Source organism: Callithrix jacchus, chromosome 18 (genome assembly GCF_049354715.1).
Source record: "Callithrix jacchus isolate 240 chromosome 18, calJac240_pri, whole genome shotgun sequence".
NCBI classification, from domain to species: Eukaryota; Metazoa; Chordata; class Mammalia; order Primates; family Cebidae; genus Callithrix; species Callithrix jacchus.
Genome location: NC_133519.1, coordinates 44887415 through 44906238, shown reverse-complemented (window position 1 = coordinate 44906238; position 18824 = coordinate 44887415). Strand labels below are relative to the sequence as shown.

General features: G+C 37.9%; 1 protein-coding gene and 1 long non-coding RNA gene across 4 annotated transcripts in view; one reads left to right on the top strand and one right to left on the bottom strand.

The window, feature by feature from the left end:
* PLA2G4A (phospholipase A2 group IVA) overlaps positions 1-18824 on the bottom strand; it is a 160386-nt gene that overhangs the window by 32019 nt on the left and 109543 nt on the right. For all 3 annotated transcript variants that reach the window (XM_002760284.7, XM_078355134.1, XM_078355133.1), the window contains 2 exons: positions 15470-15712; positions 5497-5681 (listed from right to left, as the gene is read on the bottom strand). In XM_002760284.7, coding sequence (XP_002760330.1) covers positions 5497-5681; positions 15470-15712 — 428 coding nt within the window. The remainder of the gene's footprint in view (positions 1-5496; positions 5682-15469; positions 15713-18824) is intronic.
* Positions 1-18824, top strand: part of LOC103789074 (uncharacterized) — a 248658-nt gene that overhangs the window by 224423 nt on the left and 5411 nt on the right. Inside the window, exons 4-7 of the long non-coding RNA XR_013529017.1 lie at positions 6074-6958; positions 9343-9436; positions 10729-10822; positions 16925-16982. This is a non-coding gene — a long non-coding RNA (uncharacterized LOC103789074). The remainder of the gene's footprint in view (positions 1-6073; positions 6959-9342; positions 9437-10728; positions 10823-16924; positions 16983-18824) is intronic.

Here is an 18824-nt window from a genome sequence, read left to right as displayed (position 1 = left end):
ATATGAAATGCTAGAATTATCTGTAAATGTGAAACAAAGTCAGTAGTTCTAATTTTTTCCCAGCGTTTATGCACTAGTATTTTGTGAAAGGCAGTATCCATATTTCAGTCACAAAAACTATTTTCAAGTCTTACTATGTTATATACAAAACAAATATTTATTTTTTTATTGAAAGTATAACATCTTTATCAATTTAGAAATTCTACTTTGGCAATCTTTTAGACTCATTTAGGAATACATACTTTGGTAACAACACTTACAGGTTTAAAGTACTTTTAATATTCTAAGTCAGCCTGTACATTTTATTTGATTTACTTTGAATTTGCTGAAGTACATACTTAGAGACACAAAAACCTATATTATGGATGACATTTTGCAATTTCCTTTATATTAAATCTATGAAAACATAATTCAGTATTTCCAGAATGGTAGGTTTCATGTTATGCTAAATAAAACAATAAAAGGAAGTATATAAATTTGGAAAAAGGCATGGGAAGAAAGAATTGACAAAATGATTTTAAAACACATCTAAGAGAATGCACAAGTAGAAAATGCCTTATGTACTATAGCAGCAGTGACTGGAGATGTGCTTTCGAATATAGCAGGCACATAATAAAGCTGTGGTTAATAACATGCAGTACGGTACTGACATAAGAACTGTCATTGTCAGATGGATACATTAACACAACAGATTAAGAAAAAAAATCCTCGTGCCCTGTAATAATTGTATAGTATTTGATAAACTAAGTGTAACAAAATAATGCTGAAAAAAGTCTATGGGGGATTGTGTTGTTACAAATGCAATCTATTAAAAAATATTAATGAGTTAAATATATTTAGAAGAATAATATAAAAATCAAGATATCAATCCATATTTAACTGATATTGTTAAGACTGAATTTCAAGAACATACTACCAAAGCAATCTACAGATTCATTGCAATCCCCATCAAAATATCAGTGACATTATTAACACAAATAGAAAAAGAATCCTAAAATTTATATGGGACCACAAAAGACCCCAAATAACCAAAACAATCCCGAGCAAAAAGAACAAAGCTGGAGGCATTGTATTACATGACTTCAAATTATACTACAAAGCTACAGTAACTAAAACAGTATGTTACTTGCACAAAAACAGTCATATAGACCAATGAAACAGAATAGAGAACTCAGAAATAAATACACCCATTTACAGTTCAATTCATTTGCAACAAAGTTGCCCAGAATGTATACTGGGTAAGAGACAGTCTCTTCAACAGATGTTTTCTAGGAAAACTGAATATCCACATGCAGAAAAGTGAAACTTGATTGCTATCTCTTGACATATATAAAACTCATATCAAAATCAATTAAAGACTAATATCTAAGTCCTAAAACTATAAAACTACTAGTATAAAACACTGGGAAAACACTCCAGGACACTGATCTAGGCAAAGATTTCTTGAGTAAGACCTCAGGAGCACAGGTAACCAAGGCAAAAATGAACAAATAGGATCACATCAAGCCAAAAAGCTTCTGAACAGCAAAGGAAATAATCAACAAAGAAAACAGATGAACCACAGAATGGGAGAAAACATTTGCAGACTATCCATCTGACAAGGAATTAATACACAGAATATATAAGAAAATCAAACAATAGAAAAAAACCATCAGAATTAAAAATGGGCAAAAGATCTGAATATATATTTCTTTTGGGCAAAAGAAGACATACAAGTGCCCAACAGGAATATAAAAAATGTCCAACATCACTAATCCTCAAAGAAATAGAAATTAAAACTACAATAAGATTCAATCTCATCCCAGTTAAAATGGCTTTATCCAAAAGATAGGAAATAACAAACGTTGATGAGGATGTGGAGAAAGGGGAACCCTCCTGCACAGTTGCTGGGAATGTAAATTAGTACAGTCACCACAGAAAACAATATGGTGGTTCCTCCAAAAACTAAAAATAGAATTAATATATAATCCAGTGATCCCACTGCTGGGTACATATCCAAAAGAAAGGAAATCAGTATATTGAAGAGACATCTGTACTCCCATGCCAATTGCAGCACTACTCACAACCAGGATACGGAATCAATGTAAGCGTTGATCAACAAATGTATGAATAAATAAAACGTGATACTACATACTATAGAATAGTATTCAGCCATGAAAAATAACGAAATCCTGTCATTTGCAATAACATGGATAGAACTAGAGGACAGTCATGTTAAGTGAAATTATCCAGGCACAGAAAGACAAATATTACACGTTCTTATTCACATGTGGGAACTAAAAACGATTGAATTAATAGAAAGTATAATGATGTTACCAGCTGCTGGGAAGGACAGTGGGAAGAGGACATAAAGAGTGAGTGGAGAATGGTAGACAGAAGGAATAAGATCTAATGTTCAGTCCACAACTGGGTGACTCTTGTTAACAACAATTTATTATATATTTCATAATAACTGAAAGAATGGGGTTGGAATGTCACTAACACAAAGAGGAGATAAACGCTTGAGGGGATGTATACCCCAGTTACCCTAACTGATCATTCCAGTTAGGGATTCTTAATTACAAATAATGAGGCAACATTTAAAAACTACTGCAAAGTATAATGATTCGTTTTAAAGGTACAAAGTGATATTCCAAAACCTCCTTCAACTCATTAAGGTGGTGAAGCTCTGATTCATGCATAAAATGATGGCTTTGACATTTTACACCCCCATTAGTGAAATGAATAATACAGTGTCTTCTACCACTAGAGCCAGCTTCTAAGCTCTCATCTTAGAGTCATCCATTGAAACCTGCCTCCCCACTGTTTCTCACAGGTCATCGAATTCATAGTCACTCACTGTGGTGCAGTAGTACTTCATTACCCTGTGCTGGGATTACGATACGTTCCTCTTAATGTTAATTCCTTGCCTTCCATTCTCCAATTCATCCTACTTTCCATTGTCAGATTAATCATCCTCAAATTCCAATTTCATGAAGTCATTTGTCTACTGAAATCCTCCACTGATTCTCCATTTCTTAATGTCCTACCTTAAACTCCCTCCTTAAGCCTTCCTAAGGGAGCTGGGTATCTGTTGCTTCTAATCAGATCACTCCAGCCCCTCGATGTGCCCATTGCCTTCTCTGTGCTTTCTTCACCCCGTTTCGTTTATTACCCTATTCATGAACTCCAGTAGGCACCAACGTATTTTTATATTTATCCCCTATAATACACATACTTATATAAACTTATATCAAGACTATTTAATAATAAGTTTCTCAGTTCCCCTGCAAGTGGCTCTTGTGAATAAAAGTCTTTCCCCCAAAAAACCAAAATGTTATGGGAGATCAGGAACCCTATTTTCCCACTAACTGCTGCACATAGCACAGTACACAGAAAAGAGTTCATGAACAGTGAGCACAAAGGAGGCAGCTGGCAAAGGGTAAGAAATTCTCATTCTGTAGCTTTGGAGTCTGGTCCCATCTCACGTGTGTGTGTGTGTGTGTGTGTGTGTGTGTGTGTGTGTCTTTCGTTTTGTTTTTTTCAGAGTCTCTCTCTGTCCTCCAGGCTGGAGTGCAGTGGCACTATCCTAGATCACTGCAAACTCTGTCTCCCAGGTTCAAGTGATTCTCCTGCCTCAGGCTCCTGAGTAGCTGGGACTACAGGTGCATGCCACCAGGCCTGGCTAATTTTTGTATTTTTAATAGAGACAGGATTTCACCATGTTGGCCAGGCTGGTCTTGAACTCCTGACCTCATGTGATCTGCCCACCCTGGACTCCGAAAGTGCTGGAATTACAGGCCCCAGCCCCATCTCACCGTTTCTTAACTAGCACTTCCCTAGCCAGGTCGTGGGCTTTGCTCATTCCACGTATTATTTTATTTGTTGATAAGGTTTTATCTCATAGTTACTTGTTTCTTTGAACACCACTGCCACCTCAAAAATAGATCAAGTATGAAAGCACTTTGAACATGTAAGGTTTTCTATATATTTAATGGTCTTTATAACCATTATTAGTCTTGGGAGCAAGTTAATTATACGACAGAGAAAAAAATCAGATATGCTGTCAGAGGACACGGGCTATCACTGACTCCACCTGGTTGGGAGATCATGAACTGCTACATTTAATCGCTATGAATTGCCACTTCTTCACCTATGAAGTTGAAAAATAACTCCATCTCTCTTAGAGCATTTCATTTATTCACCTACAAACAAAATCCTATATGCTCATATTTTGGCCAGCACTTAAATGACAGTTAGGATCAAATGATTAAAACAAAATAAATACAGAAGACAGAGTTCTAGTCCCAAGGAGTTCACAGGCAGTGAAAGCAATATATATAAAGGCAAAAACATACAATGTACTATGATCATTGCAGTAGAAGAATTTACTGAGTCCTGTGCACTTTAACCACGCGACTGGAAGTCAAGAAAGACAACTCTTGAGCTGTGTCTAAAGAATGTGTGGAGCATTGCAGGCAGAGGGAACAAAGCATATTTACTTGAGGGCGAGGCCAGAGTTTGCCCAGCAATTTTCCCTAGTGTTGCATTCAGAAGCTTTTCTCATTTCTTCAGAGAGGTGAACCTGTCTGACTCAACTACCTCCGTATTTTCATCCTCACGAGATAACCTGGACTCCTGATTCCTATAAAACTTCGAAGTCATTACATGAGTACTTCCTGAACTTCCTTTCTGCATACTAATATGAAATCGTCATCTGCTGCCATTTCCCCCAGCGTGGACATTTCAATACTGTTCTCCACTTGCATCCTTGATTCCTTTCCCACTTCCCACCCCCACATCCTTCCCAGAGATGTGACTTCATCCTGTATTCATCTCTCCCTCTTCAGTCATACCTTCTTCATTAACGACTCCTGGCCATCGGTATGTAAACACACTTGCCTCTGCTATCAACAACCCACCCCCACCACACACACAGTTTTCTTCTTCCCCACTTCCTCTTACAGATTCAGTCTGTCTCCTTCCCTGATCAATCTCCAAGATTGTCTCCACCCCTCAAACCACTCTGATTTCCGCCCTCACAGCCCTATTGAAGCTGTCCTTGTCCACTTCACCAAAGACCTCCTTGTTGTTACTTATCTTCAGTTCTCCTAACACAATACTTCCTTTGCTCCCCTCCTTTCCCCTTGACAGCGCTCTTTAAAGTACTATTTACGTCCACCTCCCTTCTCAGGGCACACCCTCTCCATGCAGTTTAAATGATCAGGTACTTGCTAACTCCCAAATCTCAGCCTCATTTCCTTTCTAAACTTCAGACTTACTGTATTATTCTTGTCCTGCTCAGGACTCTGAACTTTACTGAGCTCATTAGAATCATTTAAAGGTTTCTTTAAGCAGGAGACTGACTGAATCACATCTGCGTTTTAGAACTATTACTCACGAAAATGTACAAAATACAGTAAAGGAATAAGAAGCCGGAGTCAAAGGGACTAAGACATCTCTAAGGCAAGCAAGAGAATGTGGTAGAGAATGGAATGCCGTATTAGGTCTCCTTACCTTGAACGGAGGGCTGGAGTCACTTGGCCTTGCCGAAAAATCAAAGGAGATAATGAGATCAACCCCTCTCTGAGGTCTCAGTATCAAGGGATACGGCAGGTTAAATGTGAGCCCACTGTCCACTACGTGAATCTTTTTACTTTTGACATCCAGGGGCTCATATATTCGCTCAAATTCATCGGGATCTTAAAAACATAAAGGAAAAACAAGAATGAATTAAATGATCATTCATCCGTATTTATCATCTAAAAACGTTTGTTTAAAATGAAAGACAGAATTTCATATGATTAGGCCCTTAGGCTTTGGAGACAAATAGAGCTGGGCATGAGACCAACTTTAGCAATTGTAATATCATATTTAAGTCTTAGTTTCTTCACCTGTAACATGAGGACAAAAGTAATTATCAAATAAGGTTGCTGTGAGGTTTTACTGGGACAAGGCATGGAAAGCACTTAGCTCAGGTGCTGGTATTAACTCTAAGCTGTGATCACTTTAATAGAATTATGGTACACTACATAGGTCTTTACAGGTTTCTAAACATTTCCTCATGCACCATCTTGTTTAATTCTTATAACAGGTGAGGCAGAGGACAGCTGTAGTGGAGGGCGAAGCCAATGAAGAGTCTGTCGAAGGTGGCATCACTGGGAGGTGGCAGACTCTGTATGGATCCCATGCCGCCTCTCTCGGGGGTGAGTGTGCATTCCACCACAAGGTGGGAGCCCCGGAAAATCATCCAGGCAGCACACTGCAAATGGTGGTATGTCTACCACCATTCAGATTCGACTCTAGATAGATACCCGTTCTTCTCTGCTAGACTTCATATTGTGAGTACACGGCCAATAGGTAAGTAAATGTATGAGGAGGGCAGTTCATAAAGCCATCAGTGCAATGAAGAAAACGATCAAGGACACTGTCATGAGGAGTCACTTCAGTTGGGTGGTCGGGGAGATGTGTCTGAGAAGGAAACCTGACACCGAAACAAGAATAATGGTACGGAACTGCCATCGAAAGATTGGGAGGGCGCGATCCAGAGGTTTGCAGAGAGAGGGAGGAGCTAGAGCAGCAAGGGTCCGAAGGCAGAATCGGACTGGGTGTGTTTGAGGAGAGACGGCAAGGAGCCCGCAGTCTGAGGACAGTATGAGGGGAGATCAAAATGAGATGGCAAGGGGTCTGAGGACACAGAGGGCCTAGAGATCATTAACTTCATGAAGAAACAGTACTGATAACATACTCCCCTTCATGTTTATGTGTGGTGCTCCTAATTCACTTGCCGGGAAAACGAAACATGACCAGAAGAGAACTGGTTTGAACTGAACTGAATAAAACGCCATGCAGCTGCTTTTCTCCGTTCCCTTGTCCACACTCTTATTTCCTCTGCTGTTAAGAAGAAGGCTGGCTAAGCCCAAGAGGGGGGCCTATGACAGTAGAATGAAGTGAAGATGGTCGCACCAGATACGAATATGTACGTATGACCTTATACATATGTGCACACATACACGCTCAGCACACAGCAGGAACCGAGTGTATGTTAGTTTCCCTCCATATGCTTCTAAGTAAGAATAATACTACCACTCTATAGTCGATTTTACTTATTACATTTTAAGAGCATGAAATCAAAAACGAAAGAAAATCTTTCAATTCTTCCTGTCCAATTAAATCCATAATCCTCACTGTCAGTAAAGGTTGAAATAAAACCACCAATGCGACAGTCATAATATTTTCTTCAGTGTAAAGTGAAAAATAAGACTTCAGCATAGTTATTAATACTAAGAAACATTAATATCCTTCTAACTTTCTACAGTTAGCAAAGTCATCTGTTTTCTCATGTCTATTAAAAATTCCCATTTCTAAACTGGGATAACAAATAAATGCTACAGACACTTCCTAGTGATGCTTATAAATGAAGAAGAGTAAATTCTATGACTGAGGCAATTCATACTGCCCAGATAGGTGACGCAAAGAGGAAAGGTGTGAATAATGGTCTTGAATTAAAAACAAACACGCTGAGAATAAAGCTGTTTTTAAAAGCAAGGATAAGGTAATATGGCCAAATAATAAAGGCTTGTGTCCAAAGCTAACTTACAGGGCAACAAAGAGAGAGAAGAGAAATAGTTCTTTAAATAAGCACCTGTAGATCAATTCTCTTTTCTTAATAAGTATCTACAGACAGTCGTGAGAATGCACTTTGCCACCAGCCATGATACTAGACTATCTGTCACAGAACCAGGAATGTAAAGATGTAAGACTGAAATATATCAAGAGACTGTGAAGCCCATTTTTGACATCTATTCCTCTAAAATTTTAACAATTACTATCTTAAAGGTAAAAATGCTGAGTCTTTGGCTTAAATTCATTTTTAAACATTTTACTAAAAAGTTGGAAATTCATTAGCTGGTTACTCATATTTCTCCTAATGGTGACTTCATTTATACTGAGTCTATTATGTATCCAAAATTTCATATATACCATTTATTATTCTTACAAAACTCTTACAAAGGAGACTAAAGATAAGAAAACAGAATCTTACAAAGGAAGTAGCCATTTGAAAGATAAGGAAACTGAGGCTCAAAGAGGTAAAATAAATGGTCTATATTCAAACAGATAGTGAGAGTCGACATTCCAATCCAGGTTCACAAGGTCTAAGCCCTAAGCACGGTGTCACACTATTACTTTAGAAAGTGGCATGACTGAATAAGAGGGTTTAAAATGAGCAATATAAAAAATAATAACTACAAAGTATAGAGGCTCTCAGCACATAATCCTGTCACTTATTTAAACCTAACATTTAAAAACACAATCATGGGAGCACATTAGTCCCTACTTACTTGGGGGGTTATGTTTTAAGACCTACCCAGTGGATGTGTGAACCTGTGCATAGAACAAATCTCTACATATACTATGTTTTTTTCTTACATATACATACCCATGATAAGGTTTAATATGTAAATTAGACACGGTAAGAGATTAAGAACAGTAGTAAAAAGAGAACAATTACAACAATATGCCAGTATCCCTATTCTTGCACTTTGTGGCCATTTTTTTTTTTTTTTTTTTGAGATGGAGTTTCGTGCTTGTTACCCAGGCTGGAGTGCAATGGCGTGATCTCGGCTCACCTCAACCTCCGCCTCCTGGGTTCAGGCAATTCTCCTGCCTCAGCCTCCCGAGTAGCTGGGACTACAGGCACGCACCACCATGCCCAGCTAATTTTTTGTATTTTTAGTAGAGACGGGGTTTCACCATGTTGACCAGCATGATCTCAATCTCTTGACCTCGTGATCCACCCGCCTCGGCCTCCCAAAGTGCTGGGATTACAGGCGTGAGCCACTTGTGGCCATTTTTAAGTAGAAAAAACAGGGTTACTTGAATACAGAGACCGATACTGTGACAGTCAGTCTGATGAACTAAATGGCCACTGAGTCACTAACGGGCAGGTAGCATATTCAGCCTGGACAGAGAGATGTTTCACATCTCGGGAGAAATGGCATGAGGGTTCTTTACGCCACTCAGAACTGCATGCAGTTTCAACACTGAACTATTTATTTCTGGAATTTTTTTATTTTTTTCAAACTGTGGTGAACCTCAGGTGACTGCGGGTAAGTAAAACTGAGAAAACTGAAACCTTGAGGAAGGGAGGGAGGATTCCTGTATTTTTACATGCAATGCTTTTCCCTACTCTAATGCAAGTGTAATTACAATTCATAAATTTGGGGGCGCTTCATAAACTCAGTTTTTAAAACAGTTTTAGCCGAAAGTGTAACCAAAAACAGATCATTTCTCTCATATCCTGTTTGGTTTGTCCCTTAGCAGGAAACAGTTAGTAACCTTTTATTCTTTCTAACATCCAAGACGGAGTGCATTTGAGAGAAAAATCATGTGGACCAATTCCCAGCTTTGGTTTGTAACTAAACACCACCATTCCCACCTTCAAGATAAACTAATGGTAAGTAGTGTTCCTTTTATTGTCTGTTTTGTTTTGTGTTTAAAACGATTTCTATTTCATAGACAAATAATGATTGTGTGTATTTATGTTGTACAAATGTATTTTATTACATGTATACATTTTGGAATAATCAAATCAAGTAATTAAGATATAACATCAAATATTTATCACTTCTTTGTGGGAAGCTCATATAAATCCTGTTTTAGCTATTTTGAAATACACATTATTCTTAACTCAGGCACCATGCTGTGCTGTAGATACACAGAGCTTATTCCTCCTGTCTCACTGAAACTTTGTACCCTTTGAGTAAGGCCGCCTCTTTCTCCATCTACTTCCTCTTCCACAAATTACTCCCAGCTTCTGGTAACCTTTATCCTATTTTCTACTTCTGAGTTCAACTTTTTTAGATTATACATTACCAGTGATATCATGTAGTGTCTGTCTCATTTCACTTAGCATAATGTCCACTAAGTTCATCCGTGTCATAAAAAACAACAACAGAAAAAACACAAAACCAGTAAGTAGTGTTTCCTAACTGTGTTGCAAAAAGCATAGTTATGCAAGATATAAACTGATGCCTCATGTACAAAATAAGAGTGCCCGGATTAAATAAGGTCACGTCTACAGAAAGGCAACGATCAACAACTTAAAGTACTGGCCACTGATATTGCGCATTCCCTATTCTCCTTCCTAGGGCTGTCACTAACAGCACTTCATATGGGAATGCTAACCAATCCTCAGAATACTCTGTAATATAGTTACCACTATTGTTTTTCTTTTATAAGTAAATTGAGGTTTAGGCTAAGTGATGGGCTAAGACTGCCTGCCAGTAAAGGGTCCAACCGAGATTCAAATATCGGCCAGTCTCCTTTTAATGTACTGTCCTCAAGCACCTGTAAGTAAGACTTAAACTCAGGAGGGTATCTCACTGTATTTGAAGAGGGAGATTGAGTGGTACATTTTTCCAAGTTTAGTTGAACTTGAACCCGATGTATTGTATAACATCTACTAAAATGTCGTAGAGTATTGGGTAAATGCCATTATGGAAGAATATCCACCCATAATTTAAAAACATACAAGGATTCTAAACTTGTGAATCAGTTAATCGGGTTCTCTGATAAAACAGAACTCTGTTTTAGAATTATGTAACAGTTCCTTAAAGCAGATCAGCTTCGGTTATTTGTAATGGTCATTTTAAAAATACATCACACAGCTTCAATGTTCAAATATTTGGATGTCTGTGTTTTGAACTCTGGCCTAAACTAACTCATGTCTTTATTTCTGGTTTCCAGATGGTGTGTGTCACAGTAAATAGGATAAACACAAAAGTAAACAGGAAAGAAGTCATATGACTCATGAAAAGCTCTCCAAAATTTGTTTCCACAGGTACACAACTATTTGGCAGTAAACTCAGGAGGGGAATTTTATCATATTACAATTTCTATTGTTTACAAAATACAGTCTGCAAGGTGAAGCAGCAGGCACAAAAATAGTGCACTTCTACTGATTTTAGGTTGAGAGACTGATTAAATTCTAAGACACTCAAACTTTAATTTATATGAACATTTTTCTAACATAATATCTAGATTGGATTAAATTTTTTTTGCATGGGGGCTGTAAAATTTAAAAAGAAATGTGCTTAATTAATGTTTTAAATAAATTGTGGCTAAAAATTTTAGTTGGCATTCTTTAAAATAGGAATTTAAGGAAGACCTTATGAACCAAAATGATCACAGTTTGTCATAAATGTTTTAACTTTTCATTCCAAACATATGATTATTCTAAAAATTGGAAACTACCAGAGGGAGGTAAACTAGATCTACCTTTGTAAAGACCTTTCCTGAAAAAGCACTAGTCAATTCAGTATAAAATGAAATTATTTTTAGCAATGTTGGCCTGTAAATAATAAAGTTGAATAAATCTGTGAACTGACTGAACTGACTAAATTTTTTACTGAAATCAATACCCCACATACATGTTTTTCCATTAAATACATAAAAATGAATAAAATGTAATTTAAATAAAATGCACACTGAGGAATAAAATTTAAAGTTCTTTCCAAACATCATTAATTTAAAATAATTTTAGTTTAGAACATTTTCAAGAATCTCAAAAAAACTGGTTTATAAAGTGCCACATTTGGGGATGATTGATCGTTTGTAAAATAAGGAAATTATGTTATTTCATGAAAACTGTCTGTAACTCTTCTTTCAAAGGGCATTAAATGAAGAAAGGAGTCAGACAAGGTGATATACAACGATTATTCTCCAAATACGAACACCCTTAAGTCATATTCCTTTTTTGTTTGTTTTTGAGAATGAGTCTCCGTCTGTTGCCCAGGCCGGAGTACAGTGGTATGATCTCAGCTCACTGCAACCACTGTCTCCCAGGTTCAAACATTTCTCCTGCCTCAGCCTCCCAAGTAGCTGGGATTAGAGGCATGTACCACCACACCCAGCTAATTTTTGTATTTTTGTAGAGACAGGTTTCATCATGTTGGCCAGGATGGTCTTGAACTCCTGACCTCAGGTGATCTGCCCACCTTGGCCTCCCAAAGTGCTGGGAGCCACCGTGCTCATATACTTAATTTTGCAGTTGTATCCTCAGTTAATGCTGATGTGGCCTCACTAATTTACTGTTCCGTCAGAATCGGCATTCTATATTTTAGTTTTACTCTACTTTTCCATCATTGTTAACGAAACTAAAGTACTCAAGTCCTTCCATGAATCACAACTTTGAGGAAAGGCCATTAAATGATTTTAATCTTTATGAGGCCAAGGAATGTATCTATCTTACTGACTACTGGATCCCAAGAACCAAGCACATTGTAAGTACTCAATAAATAAATCTAAGTGAGTGAAAGAATGAACAAAAGACAGAAGGAAGATGAAAATGCAAAAGAATTTAAAAGGAAGAGGCATACTTCCTAAAGTTCCCAAATTTAGCTAATAAAAATACAGGATGCCTGGTTACACTTGAATTTCAGATAATCAACAAACAATTATTTAACGTACATCCCAAATGCTGCAAAAATCATATACAATTTATTTATACACATATCTAAAATTCAAATCTAACGGGGTATTCTGTATTTTATCTGGTTACCCCAACACCACTAAATCTACATAAAATATTCCAAATCTACCAGGAAGTTTTTTAAAATGTGAAGTGTAGACCACATGCTGTGAAAATTTCATTGCGTTAACTATAATGACATTCTAATTGAAATTGAAATTCATTCGAATTTAGTGACCTTTGGAAGAAGAGTTATAGACAGTTTTCATAAAATAAGGAAATATAAACTATCAATCATCCCCAAATACGGCATCACATAAAGAGCTGTGCCAGCTGATGCAACACAAGTAATAACGTAAAACAGATGGAATAAAGTATACAGAAAGAAAACTTCCATTTTTACATAAGTGGATGACTAAGAAAACCAAGGGCAGCTATGGGGAATTGTATGTGGCCAAGGGAAAGGCTTAGAAGCAATGTCAAGAAACCCGTGTCCCAATCTCAACTCTGTTGGGAAATTTCAGGCAAAGATAGAATTAACTTCTTTGATCTTCCTTTTCTATAGAGTAAAAGAACTGAAGATTCTCTCGATGTCGACATGCTGTTTGAGTTTGTAGTTTTTTTAAGCTCATTGTCATTCATCTATAAAGCACACATTTCTGGAGGAGACATACTTAATTGGCATTGCGATGGCAATAAGCAGAGTTATGTGATTAAACGAGAAAAATAATGCCACTGAATGTAGAGTTAAGTGTATTCTTATTTTGGATGAATTTAAAAATAGATCCTGACTTGATGACAGAATTTCATTAGAGTTAACAATAGTTAGTATACTATATAACTTAGTGAATCCTATTGGAATTACAGGTATATAATCAGACATACTTCATATCCTAGTTTAATGTCATAAACATAAAAAAAATAACGAGTTTGCACTAATCTTAATTAAACAATAAGGGTCATTTTTGCCTCTGCAATTCCTTTTAAGGGGTCAAACAACAGAAAGAAACAACAATACCAAAACAACAGCAAAATCCAAAACCGTATCCTAAATTTCACAAATATGTTTTAGGTATGATGCTTAAACAAAGGGCAATAGAAATTTTTTTTGGAAATAGCCCATTTGAATTTTTCCTGCATCTAGTCAAAATGTCTTTAGACAGATATGATTGAGGAATAACATTTGGACATTAAGGAAAAGACGATGGTGTAGTGAACTGTAAAAACTTAAGATGACAGAATTATCACCAAAAAATTGTTATGTATTGATTGGTCACCAAAGGAAATTTAACTTTAAATCTGTAACAGGCATGGAACTGAAGCCCAAAGGGAATTATTCGTGAGGATTTGGCTAAGTGACAAATCTGAAAGTGACTAGGTTCTTGCTGGGCAGCTTTAAGAAAGTTACCTAACCTTTCTGAGAACAGGAGAGACAAATCCAATAGCCCAGTGAACAGGGCAGGCTGGCTGACTGACTCAAGCCCTATGTTGCACTAGGGAGTCGGGCTAAGAAATGTGTTTGCCAGATTCCCTTGCAGCTCCAGTTCTCCTGAGACCTGGCCTCTGCCAAAGAGAAACACTTGCATAAAATCTGAAAAAAAAAAAAGGAGACAGAAGCTACATTTCTGCTATTTCTTCTGCCAAGCACAGTTGCCAAGGCATTTATGGGGATGATTCTGAAGTACTTTTTGAGTCATTCCTGAAAGCTCAGCCTAAAGCGTGCTCCCTCAAGGTTTGGAACAATTTTATAAGCACTTAATTCCCTTCTTCAAATCCCTTTCAGAAAATAGGAAATAGTTTCCTGATTTCTCCAAATGAACTGTGACTAGTACAGAGAAAATCTAAAGTCCCCCTCAATATTTTTTTGTTTTTGAGACAGCGTTTCGCTTTGTTGCCCAGGCTGGAGTGCAGTGGCATGATCTCGGCTCCCTGCAACCTCCTCCTCTGGGTTCAAGCAATTCTTATGCTTCAGCCTCCTGAGTAGCTGGGATTACAGGCGTGTGCCACCACACACAGCTAATTATTTTGTTGTTTTTTTTTTTTAGTCGTGACAGGGTTTTACTATGTTGCTCAGGCTGGTCTTGAACTTCTGAGCTCAGGTAATCTGCCTGTTTCATCCTCCCACAGTGCTAGGATTACAGGCGTGAGCCACTGCACCCAGCTCTCCCCCTCAACATTTTAATGAAAACTTTCTATACTGACATGTCTAGACCATTTTCCATCCAATGTAAATTTTTCTTTAAAAAAAAAAAAAATCCAGGTACAGTGGCTTCGGTCTGTAGTCGCAGCACTTTGGGAGGCCAAGATAGGAGGATCACTTGAGCCCAGGAGTTTGAGACCAGCATGGGCAACATAGCAAAACCCTGTCTCTATGAAAAAAAAAATTAGCTGGGTATGGTGGCGTGCACCTGTAGTCCCAGCTACTCAGGAAGCTGAGGCAGGATTGCTGCAGCCCTGGAATTTAAGGCTGCAAAGAGCCATGATTGTGCCACTGGGCGACTGAGTGAGAACCTATCTCAAAAATACAAACGGAGGCCGGGCGCGGTGGCTCAAGCCTGTAATCCCAGCACGTTGGGAGGCCAAGGCAGGCGGATCACAAGGTCAAGAGATCGAGACCATCTGGTCAACATGGTGAAACCCCGTCTCTACTAAAAATACAAAAAAAAATTAGCTGGACATGGTGGCGCGTGCCTGTAATCCCAGCTACTCAGGAGGCTGAGGCAGGAGAATTGCCTGAACCCAGGAGGCGGAGGTTGCAGTGAGCTGAGATCGCGCCATTGCACTCCAGCCTGGGTAACAAGAGCGAAACTCTGTCTCAAAAAAAAAAAACAAACAAACAAACAACAACAAAAATAATAATTAATGCATTAATATTAATTTTAATAACAATTAATAATATTAAATGCAGCTTGTAATAATGGAGAATACACAAGGGTTAATAATAATGAAAACACTTCTCTCCGGAGAAAGAATACATCTCCTGAGTTAGCTCCCGCTGATTGTACTTTGTGCACTGACCTGCGACAGCTGCATCCAGTTCATCATCATCAAAGGAATCCTGTGTGGCAAAGTCACTCAAAGGAGACAGTGGATAAGATGTATTGAGATTCAAGCCCAGCATGAAGTTGTGCACCTTCCCAGCACGTCCTTCTCTGGTATTGAACAAAGCTGAATCGCTCACCAAGGCCATTATCATACGATGAATCCAACTTGCTTGACTATCACTGTGATAGTCCCTTCCAGCATCTTCATTTTCAGTGCCTAGGGAAAAAGAAAGCATCACTACACAGACTCCAAAGTGCACGTTTAAAAAGGGAGCTTCTTTGAATAATGAAATGTTAAAATTCACAACGAAGCTCTATGTTTAACATGTTTCTTTGCCTACATTAATATAATAAATATTGCACTTAATCATTTTCGTTCTTAAGTTGTTCTTAGTTCACCTTTTACCTGCAGTGCTTGTAAAGGGTATATTCCTGACAGTGCCCCCCGGTGTACGCTTAGGTTTCCAAGTAAATTTCTTCCATCTTCCCCTTTACTTCTTTCCTGCATTGTTTTTTTTTTTTTTTCCTTTTCTCTGGCTTCGAGTGCACACACTTGCACGCACACATAACTTACATACACACAACATCCACAGGGGCTAATTCTATCCTCTACATTCTTAAGTTTCCTTAATTAATCTTATCCTGTTTAACAAACATTCAGGAATCGTGCAAAATGAGGAGAGAGAGCTAAAGGATTCAACATATATTTGCTACGAAATAAACACCTTTATGACCTATTGGTCTTCTGACCTGTCATTTCATCCTTGCTTATACAGTTTGGGGATTTAAAAGCCTTTAATTTAAACAAATGCCTACGCATTTTAAAATTCAGTGATCACCCCAAAGAAGCAGTTTTAAATGACTTTTTCCTTAAAACCTATGCATACACCATTACTACTGGGAAATTATTATGTGGCCATTTATAGCATTGGCTCCAGAATCAGACTCCTTGGGTGCCAATCCTCTCTCCACGATTTTCTAGTTACTTGCCCCTTCTCCTCCTTCATTTCCTCATCGATAAACCTCCTCAAGTTGTGAGAATTAACCGTGTGTGTGCATCTATGCAGTGTTCTTAGGAAAGTGCCTGGCTCATATTCAATTCTTAATAAACACTTGCTAGTAGCAGAAACAGTTGTAGCAGCAGCAGGCGAAGCATCATCATCATCAGTCTTATTTATTCATAATTAAAATCGAAGAGCAATTTATGGTAGAATATAACTTCATCTGCCTAAACCCTGTTTGTTCTGATTTCTGGGAACTCTGTACATAAATATTCATGCATTTACAAAACTGTGTGTATGTGTATCTGATTGTATGTGTGTGTTTTGAGACAGAGAAAAAAAAGAGACTCTAGGGTCAACTTCATAATTTTCAAATGTAAACTAAACATACATAAAACCATAATAAATATTGATTTTTATCTTCACAGATATTTGTTTAACTGAGCCGAGCCAATGAAGAGCTCTTTCATTCAGTAACCAATCCAGGTAACTATATTGTCACCAAAAACAAATACGCTATTTTCTGCTCTCACACTTTCATAATGCCAAATAGGACAAAAAATATCTGTTACTAGAACAATTCAAGCTTTAAAGTGAATGATTTATGTCTCCAGTTTCACAGGATATGAATGAGATGCACAATTATTTCCAAAGATTTGGGGCTGCAGCTTCTCACTTTTCTTATTATTCAGTAAACTCCTACTTCCATACCAGCAGAGGACTTATCTTAGGATATCTTTCTTTTTTTAATTGCATTTTAGGTTTTGGGGTACATGTGAAGAACATGCAAGATTGTTGCATAGGTACACACGTGACAGTGTGATTTGCTGCCTTCCTCCCCTTCACCTATATCTAGCATTTCTCCCCATGCTATCTCTCCCCACTCCCCACCTCCCGCTGTCCCTCCCCTATTTCCCCCAACAGACCCTAGTGTGTAGTGCTCCCCTCCCTGTGTCCATGTGATCTCATTGTTCAACACCCACAAAAATTATCTTGGGATATCTCTGATAATGGCATCACTTGTGGGACTAACCCAGCAGTCACCACATAAATGTTCTATTTATATGTTGACTCAAAAAAGAAAAGTTGACTACTTATAGCTTATGAGCCCTACCAGTAATAGTACATTTCTATTTGCACACCCTTTATAACTTAAAGCCCCTTTGTATGCATTTGCTAATTCAATGATTGCGACGATTCTGTGAGAGAAGGCGAATGGTCCCAGGATAGATTTGAGGAAACTAAAGCTGAAAATGCTGAAAACCTTGTTCAAAATCACACGACTAAACATGAAAGAGCCTCAAGAGACTAAAAGGACAAGCCACAGATTGGAAGAAATTATTGGCAACAGACATATTTGATTAAAAACATGTAATACAAAACATACAAAGAACACTTAAAACTCAGTAAAAAAAACAACCCCAATCCAAAACTGAGCCGAAGGCCTGAATTGATACCTCATCAAAGATATACAGATGGCAAATAAGCATATGAGAAAATGCTTCACACTAATGTCATCTGAGAAATGCAAATTCAAACAATAAAAAGAGACTACTACATACCTTTTAGAATGGCTGATATCCAAAGCATAGATAATAATAATACCAAATGTTTACAAGCTGTGGAGCAACAAGAACTCTCCTTCATGGCTGGTGGGGATGGTTTGGCAGTTTCTGACGAAACTAAATATACTCTCACCATATGATCCAGCGATTGTGCTCCATGGCGCTCACCCAAATGAACAGAAAAACCTACGTCTACACAAAAACCTGAACATAGATATTTCTAGCAGTTTTATTCATAACGTCCACAACTTGGAGGAAAGCTCGAGGTTTCAAAGTTCACCTTCTTCAGTAGGTGAATAGTGGTACAACCAGACAAGGGAATATTATTCAGTAATTTAAAAAAAACACACACACATGAGCTATGAAGCCAAGAAAAAACACTGAGGGATTTTAAATGCATACTGCTAAGTGAAAGATCTGGAAAGGCTACCTCATTGTATGATTCTGAGCACATGACATTCTGGCAAAGGCAAAACTATGGAGACAGTAAAACGATGAGTGCTTATTAGGGTTTGGGGAGCGGAGGACAGAGAGGCAGGAGACAGGAGTTTTAGAGCAGTGAACCTATTCTGTATGACATGTCTAATGATGAATACATGTTGCTACATATTTGTCAAAGCCCATAGAATATATACCAATAGTGAGTCCTAAAATAAACTATGGACTTTGAACGATAATAATGTCAATTTAAGTTCATCAGTTGTAACAAACGTACCGCTCTGGTGTGGAGTGTTTATAGTGGAGGAGATGGGGGGGGCAGGGT